The 16,788-nt window shown below is 45.1% G+C and overlaps 2 protein-coding genes across 2 annotated transcripts; one reads left to right on the forward strand and one right to left on the reverse strand.

Annotated features, from left to right (window-relative positions):
• The first annotated feature begins 1,910 nt into the window (after positions 1-1,910).
• On the forward strand, positions 1,911-5,173 carry CATSPERH (catsper channel auxiliary subunit eta). Its single transcript, XM_007439936.2, has 3 exons — positions 1,911-2,572; positions 3,856-3,955; positions 4,962-5,173. The coding sequence occupies exons 1-3, from the start codon at positions 2,393-2,395 to the stop codon at positions 5,039-5,041; spliced, it is 360 nt and encodes a 119-aa protein (XP_007439998.1). The 5' UTR covers positions 1,911-2,392; the 3' UTR covers positions 5,042-5,173.
• Positions 5,154-16,716, reverse strand: ZFPL1 (zinc finger protein like 1). Its single transcript, XM_088151111.1, has 8 exons — positions 16,522-16,716; positions 15,146-15,283; positions 13,571-13,682; positions 12,182-12,375; positions 10,961-11,036; positions 9,323-9,502; positions 7,476-7,605; positions 5,154-6,953 (listed from the first exon to the last, which is right to left on the reverse strand). Exons 2-8 carry the CDS (start codon positions 15,245-15,247, stop codon positions 6,770-6,772), a joined length of 978 nt encoding a protein of 325 aa, XP_088007237.1. The 5' UTR covers positions 15,248-15,283; positions 16,522-16,716; the 3' UTR covers positions 5,154-6,769.
• Between the last annotated feature and the right edge of the window lie 72 nt (positions 16,717-16,788).

The raw sequence follows: 16,788 nt of genomic DNA on the forward strand, positions 1-16,788 counted from the left end.
TGCCTGGGATTAGTGGGTTGTGCGAACCTAACAAAACTGACAGATAAAGCTATATAGGTAAGGGGATTCTAACCAGGGAAGCAGAAGAGTAGACAAGCTAATCTTTCCCTAAAATATCTTCCGGGAATTTCCTTTCCGTTTGAAAGCTTCTGCCTAAATTAGTCAAAAGATTGCTACCAGATTCCTGATTTTTGGCCACCATAGAAATATGAAGGGCTTTCTGCATTTTTGGAGAGCGTATTACTTTGGAGAGAGATATTCAGTAAAAAACACTGGCTTTGTTCATGCAATAAAGTAGCTCTAATCTTGGTGAGGTTCTGTGATTTAATATACTGTGAGAATTTAGAAAACTGGGTTAATCTGCATACAAAGTCAATCTTTTTATGCAAATGAAGCAAGGATGAAAAAGGAAAGACTGTTGGAATTATGCCTTAGATTTTTAAAAATGACATTATTACCAAATCTCTTTTTACCACATTAAAAAAAAAATACTGGATTTTTTTGCAGCAGACTGAAGTGAAGACACACCAGTGAAAACCCAGCCTTATATATCTTAAGCAGTGTTTGCATTAAGAAATGTTAGAAGTTGGAGCAATCCCCTGGATCTTTATCACCCACACAATAGGTTAGCTGAAAATCACCTACACAATACATTATCTGAAAATCCCTTTGTTTTGAAAATGTAAATGTAGAATTCCTTATCTAATTGTTCATTTCATCTTGCATGTTTTATATAATGTTAATGCGTATTTTATATCACAATGTTCTACCTTATTGTTTTGAATTTGACTGAATTCAAGGTTTTTATCGGTAACCATTGATGTATCTTATGTTCAGAAGGATGTTTAGTTAAAACCTGTCATCAGCATATTATATTAGGATTTAGTTTATAAAATGCTCTGAGAGTTGTAAGGATTATTATTTCGGTATTATCTCTATACTGCTGTCATCATTAATTTTATTTTTATTGTACACCATCATGAGTCCATGTAGTGTTCAATTTATAAATAAATGCTATAAATAAATAAATGAACAATTAAAAGTGCCAACATTCTCATTATAAAGAATCAGACTCCAGTATTCTGAATGGGGAAGCTCCTTCATTTTAACTGCTGAATATAGGAATGAGTCTTCTTTGTGGGGTTCCTGAATGCTTAGAATCATTTCAGAATGTAAGGCATTGGTTATGCCTAGTTGGACCTGGGAAAACATAGACTGTGTAAAATCTCAGTTAATAACACTGATTTAGAACCACATCTCAGTAATGAACCTTATTTTTCTTTTTACGGAGACACTCACATTGCTAAATATATCCCACTTGCAAAATAATGAACTTTCTGCATTATGTTATCCTGCATGCTTGCTCCATTTGGCACAAGATGCAGCCCAAAGGGTTCGGAGCTGGCCAGCTTTTGGCCCAGGAATCTTCGGTTTTGAGAATTCACAACCCTGTCCCTCCCATGCTTCTTTCTCCATCGTGAAATGATCTGTCCAAGGAGATTTTGCCAGTTTCCACATCTCTCATTTCCATATTACTTAATGTTTTCACTATGTCTAGATTGCTTTTCAATCCTGTTCCAAAGGCAGGTTATACAAACCTCATTTGAGTCAATTCTCACTCAGTGTGATGGAATGTATCTACGAAGGGGGAAGAGATGTGATGGACTGCAATAAAGCAGCAGGTTCTCAGGAAGGAGGGAGCACGTTGCAGGAAGGGGGCGAGGCAAGAGACAGCATAGTCTGGAGCAGGAGTGTGGGAAGAGACTTAGGATAGCCACTCCCTAGAATCTCCCAGGGTATATCCACTAGGTTAGAGTAGTTCAGATTTAGTCTGGCAAGATTCTGTCTATATGGTGTAAGCAATAAAAGAACTGAATTTGGCTGGACCTTTTCCCTGTTGTTCTTGGGCAGGGCCCAACACCCAGTAGAAAAACAGTACGATGGCATATCTGAACATTACAGAAAAATAAAGGATGGAGACAACCCAGCGCGCTCAAAAGAGGGGCCTAGTGAGCCATTACGTAGAGTGGGAAGAAAAACTAAGTGCAGAAGAGCTTGAACATTGCCTCTCTATATGGAGCTTGTTCTTGAATCACTGCAGCAGCTTCCATTCTTGGACTATGACTTCTTACTTTGTCCAGTAAATATTACTTATCCATAGTGTTTGGATGTCTTCTGAGCTGCCTCAGTGATCCATTATCTGCTGCAGGGTGAACCTGATACCCACCTGCTTTGGGGAAAAGACTGCCAATTGTTCGGCTTCTAGAACCTCTGCATCCTTATGACTTCATCAGCCCAGCATCTCTGAAGGCACCATCTCCTCCAGGAAGTGGCTCCTTCCTCACAACTCCCCTAAGGCTAAGAAGAGGCCAGCTGCCAAGGGACCCACAGGATGGGCTCCTGGAAAGACCCTTTCATAACTCTCACCTTCCCAAGCAAAGTCATCTTTATCATTGGCTCTTGGCTTCTGTTCATCATCCACTTGGGAGTGATTACTGGGGACCTCTATCACTTCTTCGCTGAGGCTAAAAAAGAGAACTTCATGAAGTTCAACTTCACTATATCGCTGCTGGTAAAGAACCCATCTCTTCCTTCCCCTCTTTTGCAATTCACTCATCCCAAAGAGCATTGGGATTGCAAATTCACCCATGGGTGAATAGATAACGTCTAGCTGGGGATGCCAGAAGAGGTCAGGTGAGAGATCCACTGCAACATTGGGGCACCATCCCTTATTAAATCCTTTGTCTTCTAGAGGATGCTTTCAAAGATGCTTCCCACAAATTATTCTTGTGTGAATCCCTGTATAATAGGATAAGCTGGTGGATCTCATCTGCCTTGCAACAGGAGACTGACCCAAGACCTACTTAAGTGAGAAGCTTAAAGGTGGTCCAAATCCGTGAACAAAGGCACACTTAAAACTAAAAAAATAAACCCTCCCACTCCCTTCTGCTATTTTAAATTACACCTCCCATGTTCCCTAATCCTACATATGGGGGTAGGGAGCTGTTTGCAGGAGACTTGAGTCTTTTTTCAAGGATAACCAATTCTATCTTTATAAGACTGTTTTAGGTTCCAGGGCACACATTTTAGGAATGAGGTTGCCCTTCCTGATTTAGGTGTCCTGCCACATGACATTTGTGAACATCCGAAAGCCCTTTCCTGCCTCCAGTAGATTGGTTAAAGCAACAGATTGCACCCCCCAAAAATGATTGAGTTCACCCAACACTCAAAGCTAAAGTGGGGTCAAGACATTTTGCTATTCTAGGTACTGTGGGAACCCAGCCCTTGTCTTAGCATGTTATGGGAACCAGCCCATCACATCAAGCCAGAATGTGGTTTATTTACTTGGGCATCACATTAGGTGAATCCAACTGGTTTTGTTAGTCTGGGATGCAGGCTGAGTGTGTTGTGGGAACCCAGCCAATTGGGCCCATGTTATTGGAATGAGCTCTTTTAGGCAATTTCTCCCCCCACCTCCCTTTTGGGTGGCAATTTCTTCTGAGAGATCGGCTGCAAAGCTGTAAAGAGAAAGCAAGGTGTAGGTAACCTTTGGGGTGAAGGCACATATAGAATTTTGAGAACATGTGGTAGGCACTTTCACAAAATGGCCACCATTTACCAGAAGGCAAACTCTGCCATCCCTGAAGGCCCTTTTGGGGGACCCAAGTCATTCCTGCAAATTGATATGGCGTGAGAGGCTAACATTCCTGTTGGTAGCATATCATCTTCCTATTTTCTTAAAACAATGTTTTTAAAAAGTCAGGTGGGAACAGATAGCGCAATGCCTCAATTGCTGCTCTGCTCTTTGCAATGGGAGACCATCCGTTCTTTTCCTCTTCTTTGGGTTTCTCACAGTTCTCCCACGTGACCAGCTTTTATTGGGCCCTGCTAGCGAGCATCTACACCTTGCAAGCAGACGACGGCTTCTTGACGTGCTTGGCTCTGACTTCCCTTGGTAAGACCCCGTGAAGGAGGAGGAAGAACAGAGAGTTGCTTGGGGTAATAAGACAGCTTCTTTTAGCTATTGCTTAGTCTCCAATCCTTCTACCATCTAGGCCGGTGTTTCCCAATCTTGGCAACTTTAAGATGTGTGGAGTTCAACTCCCAGAATTCCCCAGTCAGCAGCTGAAGTCCACACATCTTAAAGTTGCCAAGATTGGGAAACACTGATGTACGCCCTACATGAGTTTTTTTCCTGCCACAAACTGACTTTTCCAATTTCCTTCACTGCAGTTTCACAGACTTCAACCAACCCTGCTTGAGCATCTTCCAGCCCCAGAGTTGTTAAAATATACAGAAAAACATGGAAAGCACTGTTGTGCAGCCTCTGAGAGAGAGGATGTTTTCCCAAAGTTTAAGTGCATCAAAGGAGGAAGGGTTGGCTGGACCTGGAAAATCCCACACTGCATTGTTCCCTGTTAAAAACAAAAGCATCAAAACTTCTCACGCTTTGCTTTCCCTAGATTTTTAGACTGTGGACTGGTACCCACAAAATCTTTTTTTTTCCTAATTAAGTCACCAACCCAAGAAGAACAAAGAGACCCATTTTCTCACTTAAAAAAAACCCCTCAAAACCTTAGTTAGTACAAACTCTTGTCATCATGGTTTACAGCTCAGCAAAAGTGAGAATCCAGCCTTTGTATAAATAAAATATTGTGGTTTGCTCAACATAGCTTGATTAAGCAAACCATGGTTCAACATGAACTTGGCTATGCAACGGGCTGCTTTTGCAGGTCGAGCCAGTCCAGTTAAATACTAGCACATTCAGATCAGCCCTCCCTGCTCTTCCTCTCTTGGGCAGTGGGTGCAGCAATCTGGATTTGATGACAAATTGTGATTTGAGATGTGCTTGAGCACGCCTGTAGCACCTGTCGGGAACCCCTAAAAGCAGGGAGAACTGTCGAAGCACTTCTCTGTGGGAAATTCAATGGTTCTGATATGATCCTTTCCTTTTTATCCAGCCCTGAATTTTGCTATGTACAATGCCCGATTCTGGATGGACTATCTCACCATTGAGTACAGAGAAGAAAAATATGATTGATCGAAAAGAACCAGGGATGACAAGAGACAGAAGATGAACTTTGCAGGCTCGTTCACATTATTCCAGCGTGTACCTCTGAAGGAGCAACAAAGGAGTAACAGCCACCCCTTGGGATCAGCCAAGAGAGTTTAATAGAATATTAACAAATATCTCTATTGCTTCAATGTGCCAGAGCTTTGCACACTCACCATTCCTACATCCAAAGCACGTGGAGGACATAAACCTCACAGGTCATTTACCAGAGTTTCACCAGCCCAATCCTTCCCAAACACAGGCTCCTGCAAAGGATTGTGGGAAGAGGTGCCTTGCCTCATCCTTCTTGATTGAAGATCAGGGACGAGAGAAGCCTTTTTTTTCACCAGATGCCCTTCAAACCGATTGGGGCTGCCACTTTTAGTGAAGCTATTGACTTAACAGATCTGCAAGTAAGGTGGTTCTGGAGAAGACATGGTTGCTGCCACCCCTCCCAAGAAACTGTTTGAATCTGGGGGTGGGGAATGTTGCTGAAGGTGAACCTGGAAGGCAGAGGGCTCTCTAGAACCAAGAGGACCACCAGGAAGAGTGGGGCACAAGGACATGGGTCTGCTCAGGCCTTCATTTTTGATGTGAAGCGTCTGGCCTATTGAGTAAAGCACTGCAAAACCTAAGCGCTGAGGAACCATCCACCTCTCATGGCCAGAGCAGCTGGACCATCTGCCAATCAAATCACCACCAAGAGAAGCACTGTGGTTCCAGCATTTGGTCCTACAAAATGGGCCCCAAGCACCAACGCCTAGAAGACACCTGTCACGGGGATCTCAAAGACGGACAGCTGTCGTCCTTCCCATTTCTTTCCGATTACAGAGAAAGGGGGAAGAAGCCTGTTTCCTCCCCCCATGCCCCAGCTGCCTTGTGCAGACAAAGCAGCAGAGATAGGCTGGAATGTAGGGGTGTGAAAGAAAAGTACTGAGGAGGGGTGTGGGCAGGTCTTGCTCCAGCTTAGACAAAGCTCCCTTTTGGGGGTGAAGCTCTGGTATTCTTGCAACCAAAGGCGGCTGTGCACAAGCATCAAAATAGATTTAGGGTCAGAGGCCCTATTACTTGAACTAGAAATCCGTAAACTTGGCCCCACTCTTTTATAAAAATTTTTACAGGTTGGGTGGCAATGGACCGAGCAAAACAGGCACCTGACTCCCAGTAGATCATTACAGTCTCAAACATCCATCCAAGAATGAAAACAGAGCAATGGAGAAACCACTAGCCCCAGGGAAAGCCCCACAGGACATCTCCTCTGCAAGGCTGCAGTGATAGATGGGTTGTGATAAGAGACAAGGACTTCTTTTGCCCACAAACTTATTGAGTAGCAGCAAGAGAAGACAAATAGAGGGGGGGCAATTTTTCTCTTTAAAGTTGCCAGTTTAATTCTGCCCCTCAACTGCCCGCCTGGCATTTCTGAATAAAACTGCCCTTTGGGGCAACAAAAGGCATTATTTTTCAACTCCCACCTGATTGGCAGAACAGAGGAGGAGGAGAATGAGATGGAGGGCCATCTTTTAACCAGCATACCTTCATCCAAGCTTTGAAGGTGTCCCAACAGCCTTGTTCATCCAGGCTGGGAAACTCACTGACACCCAGCAGTTGCAACCCCAGGTCTCCCTCTCGGGTCCAATTTTGCCAAGGAACTGCGGAGAGGAAGAGCCGAGAATGGGGTATGGGGCCACGTGACAAAGGACAGGCTGGCCTTGCTCATTACTGTCCCACTCGGATATGTGGGTTGAACTTGGGGTCCAGACTGGGGTCGTTGTCGGCCGAGGCCCGCCCCAGCTTCATCATGATGATGACAAGTGTGAGAAAGCCGATCCCGCCGATCAGGAGGAAAATGACAAACCTCTGCATTAAAGAGCGTGGCTGCTTTCGGGCACCAAAGCGGTTCCTGCCGGCAGAAGGGAACAGAAAGTTAGGGTGCCCCTTGGGGCTCTGAATTGGATTTTGCCTATTTGGGGGTGCTTTCAAATCATGGACTGCGAGCTGGGAGATCGTAGGAGCCGAACCCTGCGCTAAGCAGCAGAGCTTTCGGAAGGGGTGAAGGAATGACGGAGCTGGCAGGAGGGGATCCTTAACAACTTCACAAGAGGGGGAAAGGAAAGGTGTCCAGAAGGTACAACAGAATTGAATTACAGCCATTACAATATGTTTAGAAGCCAGCCAGAATTTGGCACTGCGCCTGAAATAAAGTGGCCCGTTTTTCAGCCTCATCTGACAAAAGCCTCATAAAAAGCTCACACAAGGAAGAGAAACTCTTGAGAAAATTAGGCTTTCAGCTTAATTTTATGACTTCCTTCCCGTGCGACCTGACATCACTCTTGGCCATTCTCCAATTTCTGCCGCTGCACCGCAAGTCTGGGGATAGCCCATTCCCAAACCGACAAGCTGGAAGGTGTTTCTTGGAACTCACTTGAGCAGCTGTGCCAGCCAGTTCAGCGTGGGCCGCCGCCGATATTTGTCCTCATCAAAGTCAATGGTGGCGCTTGAGTCCCTGCCAAACCCCCCTTCCCGGGTATCATAAATTTTCCGTGGGGAGGAGGCTAAAGGCAAAGAGAAGAGAAGGGCTGAAAAAAGTGATATTTTCTTGACCAAAGAAAAACACAACATCTCTGGAGAAATTCTGCCCCCCCCCGAAGATGCCTGAAACCAGGTCAGACAATCTGTCCCTCCAGAGCAATGCCCCCTCCATTTCAAAAATAATTTATTATAAGAAACTAATTAAGAGCAGCATAGTAGTATAATGTAATCTCCACATTATTAATCATGATAATATAAGGAAAAGGAAAAAAAAAAAAGGCTTGGAAAATCAAATTGCATAGAGGACAATCCCCCCACCGGCCATATTGCTTAAAAGCCTTCTTCCTTGCCCTTCTGTAGGATATTGACAAACCACACCCCAACCATCCACTGCGGAAATAAGGTGCATGTTTCTCCTTCCAGTGTGGATTGTTTGATTGTTTGGTTAGCTCACCCCCGTGCCCCCCAAACCACACAATTGTTAACTTTTGGGTCACAATCAACGTTTTGGAGGGGTGTTGCAATGTGAACAGGGCTGAATCACACACACAGGCAGGAACAAGATCAGGGACGCCTGCAGGGAGTGGTTACAAAAGTCAGCATGGCAGCCACCGGGGTGCAATGAAACTCCACCCACCCGCGACACCCTTTAAAAATGGGTGGAGCTTCAATCCCTCCACTGTGGCCGCCATCTTGATTCTTTTGACCCTCACCCTACAGACATCCCTGGCTGAGATTTACCCTTTTTTCCCTGCATGTGCAGGAGCAGTTTTTTCTGCTTGTTTCTTGACTTGGTTTTAATCAGATCAAGCCTATGTTTGAGTTCTACAGCAGAGGTAAATAACCTCTGATCCTGGAACCACAGTTCCCAGGAGCCCCAGCCAGCACAGCTACCTTCTAATAGCGCAGAAGGGAAAGTGGTTTCTGCCAGCAGAAGAGAACAGAAAGTTAAGGTGCCCCTTAGGGTAAACCCCACCGAATGCCCTTCTGCACAGCAGGATCTACAAAAACTGCTAGGATGCCAGAGTGACTTCATGTGTGCAATGACATCATCACATAAACACGATTGTGTACTTGTGGCACCTCTGACACAAACATCTAAGTCACAGCATCATTCCCTCCTCCATTAAAGAGGCCCACGCTTCTATGATCAAATGAGGTCAGAATATACAGCAATACTGAATGGCATACAACAGTGCTGCTCAACCTTGGCAGCTTGAAGATGTGTGGACTTCAACTCCCAGCATGGCTGGCTGGGGAATTCTGGGAGTTGAAGTCCACACATCTTCAAGCTGCCAAGATTGCAAAACACTGGCATACAAGCTTTATTTGGTCCGGTAGTGATGCAAGGAACAGCACATAGCTTTTTCTGCTTTATACCCCTTTCTCTTTATTTTAGGAGCTTTCTTTTCTGTATCCCCAGAGAAATTACAAATAGAGGTCAAAACACCCAAATGCCTTATGATTTTGTATTAGGATTTCTTCCACTGAGACAGAAAGGAGTTAATTGGGGTTATGGGTGATAAGGAATCTAAGGAAAATACTCGATTTATCAATACTTTATCAATTAAAGGCACCCCAGATTCTAAGCAAAGTATAATCCCACTGTGAAATGGCAGGAAATGCTGATGTTCAGTGGGACAGCTGAAGAGATACTCCTACAAGCAGGATAAGAAAACCCCAAAGAAAGCAAGACCCATTTACCTCCTTCCATCACCCCCCCAAACCTCAGCTGTCTACCTGCATTGATGGTGACAGGGTCTCTACCCCCATCATTCATGCTGACAACCGTGTGCTGTTCTGCAACCCCACCATTCTTCAGGTTTTGCTGCTGCTGCTGCAGAGACTGGAAATTGCAACTAGGGCTGTAGGCAAACGAGGAGACTGAATCCTGTGGGACAGCTTCTTCTGAGTTGAGGACTGGAAACAGAGAAAGAAGGAAGAGGAAAAACAGCTTGAGCTCCAGTGAGACGTGGGGAATTTTAGATTTTTAGCATTTACTGTTAAGTGTTAGAGCTTTCCAGGAATTCTAGAATTGTATGTATTTTTGTAGGCTGCTCAGCCATTGAAGAGGTCACATATTAATCAATGCATGTATCAATAAAGTAAGATATAACATAACCTGATTGCGTCTGAATCCAGCTATTGGGTTGGTTCAACAAACCAGGGCTTATTGTTGCTTTATCCACTTAGCCATAGATCCTTCTGGAATTCAACTGCTAATTATTATTATTACTTATTTAAATTTATTGGCCGCCCAACTCCAGTGGACTTATAGGTCACCAAAGGCTTTTTGGTCCCAGGATCTCCCCCCCTCCCTTCTGCGACCACAATGGTGGTCCAGGCCTTGTGCTGCACTTCCAAGACTCTGCAGCCTGGTTCACATGTAACACTAAGCCCTAACATAGATAATCAACTTGTTTTAGCATGTTCCATGAAGTACAAACCCAAGAAAGAAAGAATGACTTGTTTTTCAACACAAAATCACACATTTGGAAACAATTTACTACCAGTTTACAAACTATAGTTTCTATTAATCAGTCTTGACATTGTATCTGAGCCTGGAATCATAGCTTGTTAGTGGCTTGTTCTTGTATTCTGCCCACCTTTTCTGCATTCCGCCAGATGTGACAGAGAAAACAAACAAACAGGAACTGCCCAAACCACCTCTCATCACTCTACTGGCATTTAGTCTACTTATTGATAGACTGGATTGAAAAGAGGGCCAGAATTTTTCCTCTGGCCCCTCCAGATGTTGCCCAAATACTCCCAATAGCTCTATTCCTTGGGCTGCAGTGCCACAACATTTGGTATTACTTCAAGCCAGATTCAAATAACCTCCCTTTGGCTGGGTTTCCCCAAAAGACTTAACTAGAGTGACTTCAAGAGTGACTGTTTCTGCAGGATTAGTTTTAATCAAGGGCAGACTTGGGGTCAGCGGGGCTTAGCATGCCGTGTAAGCCTTTGATTAGTTTATGATTCACTGTGCAATGCAAAGCATTATTGGGATAATCCAGTCACCAGTTAAGCGCATCGTAAGAAATCAGGCTCTGAAGGCACTTAAAGTGTGATCATGCTTGCTTTTCTCTCACACAAGATTGGCAAAAGACCTTAAAGGGATTTTCTTGCTTTCAAGAAAGATGGGTGAAAATCTCACCCTGAGGAGTGAACAATCCCCTCCCCCATTCTGAAACACAGATGTTTCTGAAACACAGAATCTGGATAGCAACCTCATCTTAAATTAGGTTTGGGGCTTACACCATCTATGGAATTATTTTGGGGATGGAGGGTGGCTTCTGCCAGAAAATCCAAGGGGATCCCCAACGCCAAAGACACAATGCTGCTGTCCCCGTCTGGCTCCTGACTCCATGTACTCACCTGTGAAACTGGACCAGTCACTGCACTCAGTGGCGTGGTGAGAATCTGTGTCTTGAGCGGCTTCCACTTCATCAATCTAAACAGAATGAAAGCGAAAACTAGATGGAGGTTAATGATCAGGGCGGAATCTGGAATGTAAGCGGCTTCTGAAGTCAAAGTGAAGGCTCCTCTGAGTTTTGTTCGACTCCTGGTGACATCACAGACAGGTTTATGTAGTTTTCTAGGCAGCAATACAGACATTCCCATGCCTCCTCCTTGGATTTCTTTTATTATTGTTTTTACTTCCCAGCCTAGTTTATCACCCTGGGATTTCCTCATGGGAAGCACTACTAACCATCTGACCCTGCTGTCCAGAGTCAATCTGGCTTGACTTTTGGAGAGCAGGCAAGGCCTGAATGAAGGGGAAAATAAATAATTTAAAAGCTGCTCCCAACGCTGATCATTTCCTGCCTGTGGCTGGCACAGCTATTCTTAAGGGATATGCCCCTCTGGGTTCACTTACAACCCTGGCAGTCAGTGTGTGCAACCCGTTTCCTTGCTCCTCCCATGAACAAAGAGACCAACTGCCTGAGAGAGAAAAAGGGATCTGAAAGGCAGCTCCTGACTGATGAAGGGAGTCACACTTGCTTTTTTCTTGCAACCCCCGTTCCAGCACCAGCCGTTTGGATCAAGCATGCCTCTTCCATTTTATGAAGTCTTTTTCTTCCCATCAGGCTTCTTTCTTTCCTACACAAGCTCATCCCAGGGGCTGTAATTAGTGCAAATCACCCACATTCTGGTACAGTACTTGGTTAGGGACCTTTGTTGTTGTTCTTTTAGTTCTGCCACTGGTTAGAGTGACTTAGTGCATGTTTGTGCTGAAGGGAGGTTGGACTAGGGGACCTCTAAAGTCCCATGAGCATCTGAATTGCCTGTGAAAGGCCCCACAAAAACTCCCTTTGAAAGCACCAAGGTGCATAACCAGAACTGAAGCTGCCAAATAATTATAGGGAGGTATTCTGCAGGGAATTTTTTTTAAAAAATAGCTATTTTTAAAAGATAGACAAAATCAAAGGTTGGAAACACCGAGCTCCAAATCCAAATCCAACCCCCTGCCCTCAATGGTTCATCACCATTCCTGAGGCTCTCAACGGCTGAAAAAACACCAGATTAAAGGTTTACAGCCTGGTGCTGTAAAATTGGCAACAAAGCAGCAAAATGATTGCAAGATTAATTTCTTACCAGGGGAAGCCTGAGCCCAGCCCGAGCCCAGTTGACGGTTGAGAGCTTCTCTCGGAGGACAGACGCAACAGGGCTGACCAAGTTGGTGGGAGGGAAGACCGGCCCCTGGCAAGAGGGGCACTGATAGCCAGCGGGGGCCGTGTTCTGCGGCAGCTGATTGGCCATCTCGTTGAGGCAGGACCAGTGAAAGAGATCTAGAGAGAAGAGGGGCAGCTGGGTAAATCCTGCCTTGGAGGATCTGTGCACAACTGCAAAGAGCTTCTGGCTGGAGGCTACAACCCTGTTTCTGCTTAAAGGGATGGCTTTTGAGCAAAGTGCCAATAATGTAATGCTATTTTATGATGCTATTTGTTACTGATATCAATAAATGCCATTTGCAGGAGAAAGCAAGTACAATGTTGACAAGTGAGCAAAAGCGCAGGCAAGAGAACATCTCAATTCAATAAAGACGTTCTTAAGCTGTTGATAACTCTTAGTGGCACAACCTTGCAGTTCTCTTGGTAACTATTAAGAAGGGGGGTTGAATGTGCCTTACTGTGGGGTGATTTTTCAGCTTCCCCATTTAGCCTAGAGCTCTGGGATTTTTGATGGTGTCCTCTCCAATGTACTACCCAAGCTTGACCTTCTTAGCTTTTTGAGATTGGCCAAGGTTGACTAGGGGCTGTCTCTCACTGAGATTCCCAGTTAAATCACATTTTTAGCCCAGATTCTTCTTACACAAGTTCAAGCTGGCCTGGGATACAAACACTAACCCATAAAAGGACTGGGTTCCTTTCAGATGTACCGCAGGGTGCAAATGCAGCCATTATAGCTTAACATTATGTGCGAATCAAGCTATTGTAGATTCTTCAACAAACCACATTTTAAAAATCCTGGTTTAACGTTATGTGCAAATGCAATCATAACGTCAAATGCAGCTTACTAATGAGTCACAATCTTACCCTCTCTTCTTTAACCTCCACCATTAAAGTCCTCCCATTCTTCCCTGCATGGAGCCCGTGAAAAACAACAGCACTGACATGTCAGACCAGAAGGATGAATTTATTGGAGGACTGCCAAAACATCCAGGGGGCTGGCCCTTCCAGTTCATTTATTAATATTTATTATCACTACATTTCTTTCTCTTTCTATGTACAAACACTCAAGGCAGCTTGGAACAATCAAACCACAAAAAATGACAGTAAAATCAAGACAATCCAGTAAAATAATCAAACCCTGGATAATTAACATCTACTGAACACTTTAAAGCTTGGCGAAAGGGATACATTTCTGCCAGTCTCCTAAAGGGTGGGAGAGGAAAACCCAAATGCACCCTCCCCAAGATAGCATTTTAGGGAGCCACAGAGGGGGAAGCCTCTCTGACACAATGCGCAGAGAGTTTCTACTGACCATAACACACAAGCCGAACCGTCTCTTTGTTGGAAAGAAGAGTATTACACAAACGGCAGTTGGGATTGTAATCACTGTCTTGAAGCCACTGCAGGTACGACTGGACAATGCACTGAAAAAACAGAAGCACAGGAAAAAAAAAAAAATTGGTGCAAAGGGCAGCAGGTGGAAATAGGAAGGGGCAGCCTGATTATTTTGCAAAGAGAAAGGTGGCATATGCCAAAAATGCTAAGTCAACCCTAGTGAGAAAGAGCTCAAGAATCCAGGTAGAAAGAACCTTGTGAGTGGCTAAGCTGAGAAGCTAACACAAGATCAGAAGAAATTAGGGTGGGGCAGGGGGTGTTTCAGAAAAAAGCAGCTTTGTTACTTAATGGACCCAGAGATCAATGGTGGAATTTCATGTTCCAATTGGAATCTTGGGCATCCCCCGCTAAGGAGGACCTGCCCTAGGAAAGGAGATTGGAGGAGACAATCTTAGGACAGCAAGTCAGCGCGACATGTGTACCCACAACCTATGGCCCCACTAAGCCTAGGCTGTCTCTCCCAAATCCTATTATTTTAATGTGGCAGAAAAGTCAAATTACTAGCACATGCAGAGGATATCACTGACTGGATAAAATTAAATCAAATTGAGCTGCCCATCCACTTTCAAGAACCTGGCTTGGGATGTGCTACTAGGAGACCTAATGTGGCCCTTGGCCTAAGAAAGACTCTATACCACTGCTATTTAAAAAGAAAAAAAAAATCAGATCTGGGAAACCACTCTGCAACAGAGCTGGTGTCCCAAACCCCTAAGTTCTGCCCAAGTTTTTAAAAAGCTGCTGCAGGTGATGTGAACCTTTGTTTTTAATCTGATCAGATTAGCCCAAAGACAAAACTTGACAATGATAATCAGACCCAGGAAGACTACTGCAGAAAAGGAGCTTAAAAAATTAGACTGCTTTTCTATGTATATGTGAATTTTAACGTTAACCCTCATACCAGGAGTGCTTGGGAAAGAGAAGAGCAGAATTATAATTGTATCAAAAGCAAGTTGCTAACATTTGTTTTTAATGTTAAAACACCTCATTTCAGTTTTCAAGGTGATTTGCAGCAATCAAAATCTAACACAGGAAGAAATGTATACATGTGGTTCTTGGCAGCATAGATCAGGTTCTAGTTTGGTCTGTCCTACCTCCAGAGACGAATCAACTTGTAGACCAGCTCAGGAACTGGAAAGCAACTGAAAGGCAGACTTGGGGGCTTCAATGCTCAGGGAAGTACAGGGTCACCATAATACTTAGGGGGGCCCTCATCTGTTGGAACTAAACTGAATGTATACCAATGAATCCAAAGCAGCATGCTTTCTAATTAATTGGCAAAAGAAGCTAATTAAGAGTTCAATTAATTCTCTCTATTTAAGAATTTAATACACATTCCAATTTGTCCTGTATCCTGTGACTATGTAACCCCTCAGGTCCTTTCCCATTCATAGATTGTATGGTTTAATATCCTGCTAGTACAATGCATCACCCTTCTAAATTCTCTGGACTCTCATTTCAAAGCATCTCCCTTCTCTGTACTATTTCCATTTACCTTGGCATGATTAGCAACAATACAGTTCTCACAGACGTTCACTCGATGCTCAAAACAGAACAGGTTCGTGACCTTCCTCTTGGGGCATTTACAGAGCCCCATTGTAGTAAGCGCAGCGGTGGCTTAGACTGAGAAGAGCTGGAGAAAGAGAAAGAAGAGATGGACAGAGGGATTACCTACACAAGAGCTTTTCAAACCACTGCCTAACATTTTCATTGTACTTCTGATCCTATTCAATGCAAGATCAGATGGCCACCTCCACTATCCTAGTTCCAAAATTTGCACCGCTACTACAATCCCAATTCTTCCTTACCTTCACAGCTTTTTCTTCCTAAAACAGAAAGACCCCTTTAACGTGGGTAACTAAGCATTGATTCATCTGTGTTTCCCCAGTCCCATTTGCAGTTCTCAGATATCCCCTCTGAAAATCACAGCAAACTAGACCATTCTCAGAGCACAACCTTTTGCAGTTTTATCACTCTCCAAAGATCCAAAATAGGCATGCTAAGCCTACACATCTTACTGAACATAAGGCTTCTGTGCTTTCACAGCTGCATACACAAAAGGAAAAACAGCAGGTGACACTTAGGAATGCAGAGAAACTTGGCCTTGCTGAATGCCTACCTTATGAGCAATTGTTACAGGTTATAAAGAAGAATCACTTCCAGAAGAACATCACACCTCTGTACGTCAAAGGATTACCTTATCAAATTCAGTAGGACAGGATAACAATATCTTATCCCCACCAAACATGTGAATCTATATTCCCAATTACTTGCTATTTGCATTATTCATTCATTTTTACAGCCCTTGTTAGACAGAAAAGCTCCCAGGCCCCTAAAACACACCAGATCCAACGTTTATTTATTTATTTTTATTTATTTATTTAAGAAACATATGCGGCTACCCAACTTGAACACTGAGATTCTGGGCGCCTTGCAATGAACCAAAAACGGTTTAGCCTTACCATCGGGGGAAAAAACAACAACACAGGACCACTAAGAAAAAGAGGAGAGAGAGGGAAAAGGACCGGCTCGGAGAACTCAAGTCACGGCCCAGCTAGCACGAAAGATGTCCCGATCGCCCGACAGGGTCGCTCAGGCGCAGCCGGGGCCCAAACCGCGCGCCCTGACTCAGAAGCGACCCTGACTAACCGGGGGGGCGGGCTCCCTTGCCGTCGCCCCCGGGGCGCAATCGTCGAGGGGCGGGTGTCCGGCGCCCCGACTCCGAGCGGGGCCGAGCACCACGGTCCCCAGACCCCCGCATCTGCCAAGCACCCGCGTGGGCACTCCCCGCCCACCCCTACGGCACCCAGGCGCCCGAGCGATCGGACCTTCCCCCGCCGGCGCCTGAGGCCCGGCCTCCAGCTGCAATACCTCTCTCCCCTGACGGGGGAGTTCCAGGGGCAGCCCTCCCCGGTAGGGAGCCAGGCGCCCGAGCGTCCCCGGAGGAGCCCAAGCGGCTCTCGCCTTCCCAGGCCGGTCCCGGACTGCGGGCGAGGAGCGAGGCCCACCGCTCTCCCCCGCCTCCCTCCGGCCCGCTGCCACGTCTCTTCCGGGAACTTCGCGCTCGGCGAGCGTCACGCCGACCCGCCGCCGCCTCCCCAAGATGGCGCCGGCCGTAGCCTAGCACTTCCGGCGCGC

This window comes from Python bivittatus, unplaced genomic scaffold (assembly GCF_059951505.1).
Source record: "Python bivittatus isolate LINGU-HERP-01145 unplaced genomic scaffold, Pbiv_v1 ctg000660_np1212, whole genome shotgun sequence".
NCBI classification, from domain to species: domain Eukaryota; kingdom Metazoa; phylum Chordata; class Lepidosauria; order Squamata; family Pythonidae; genus Python; species Python bivittatus.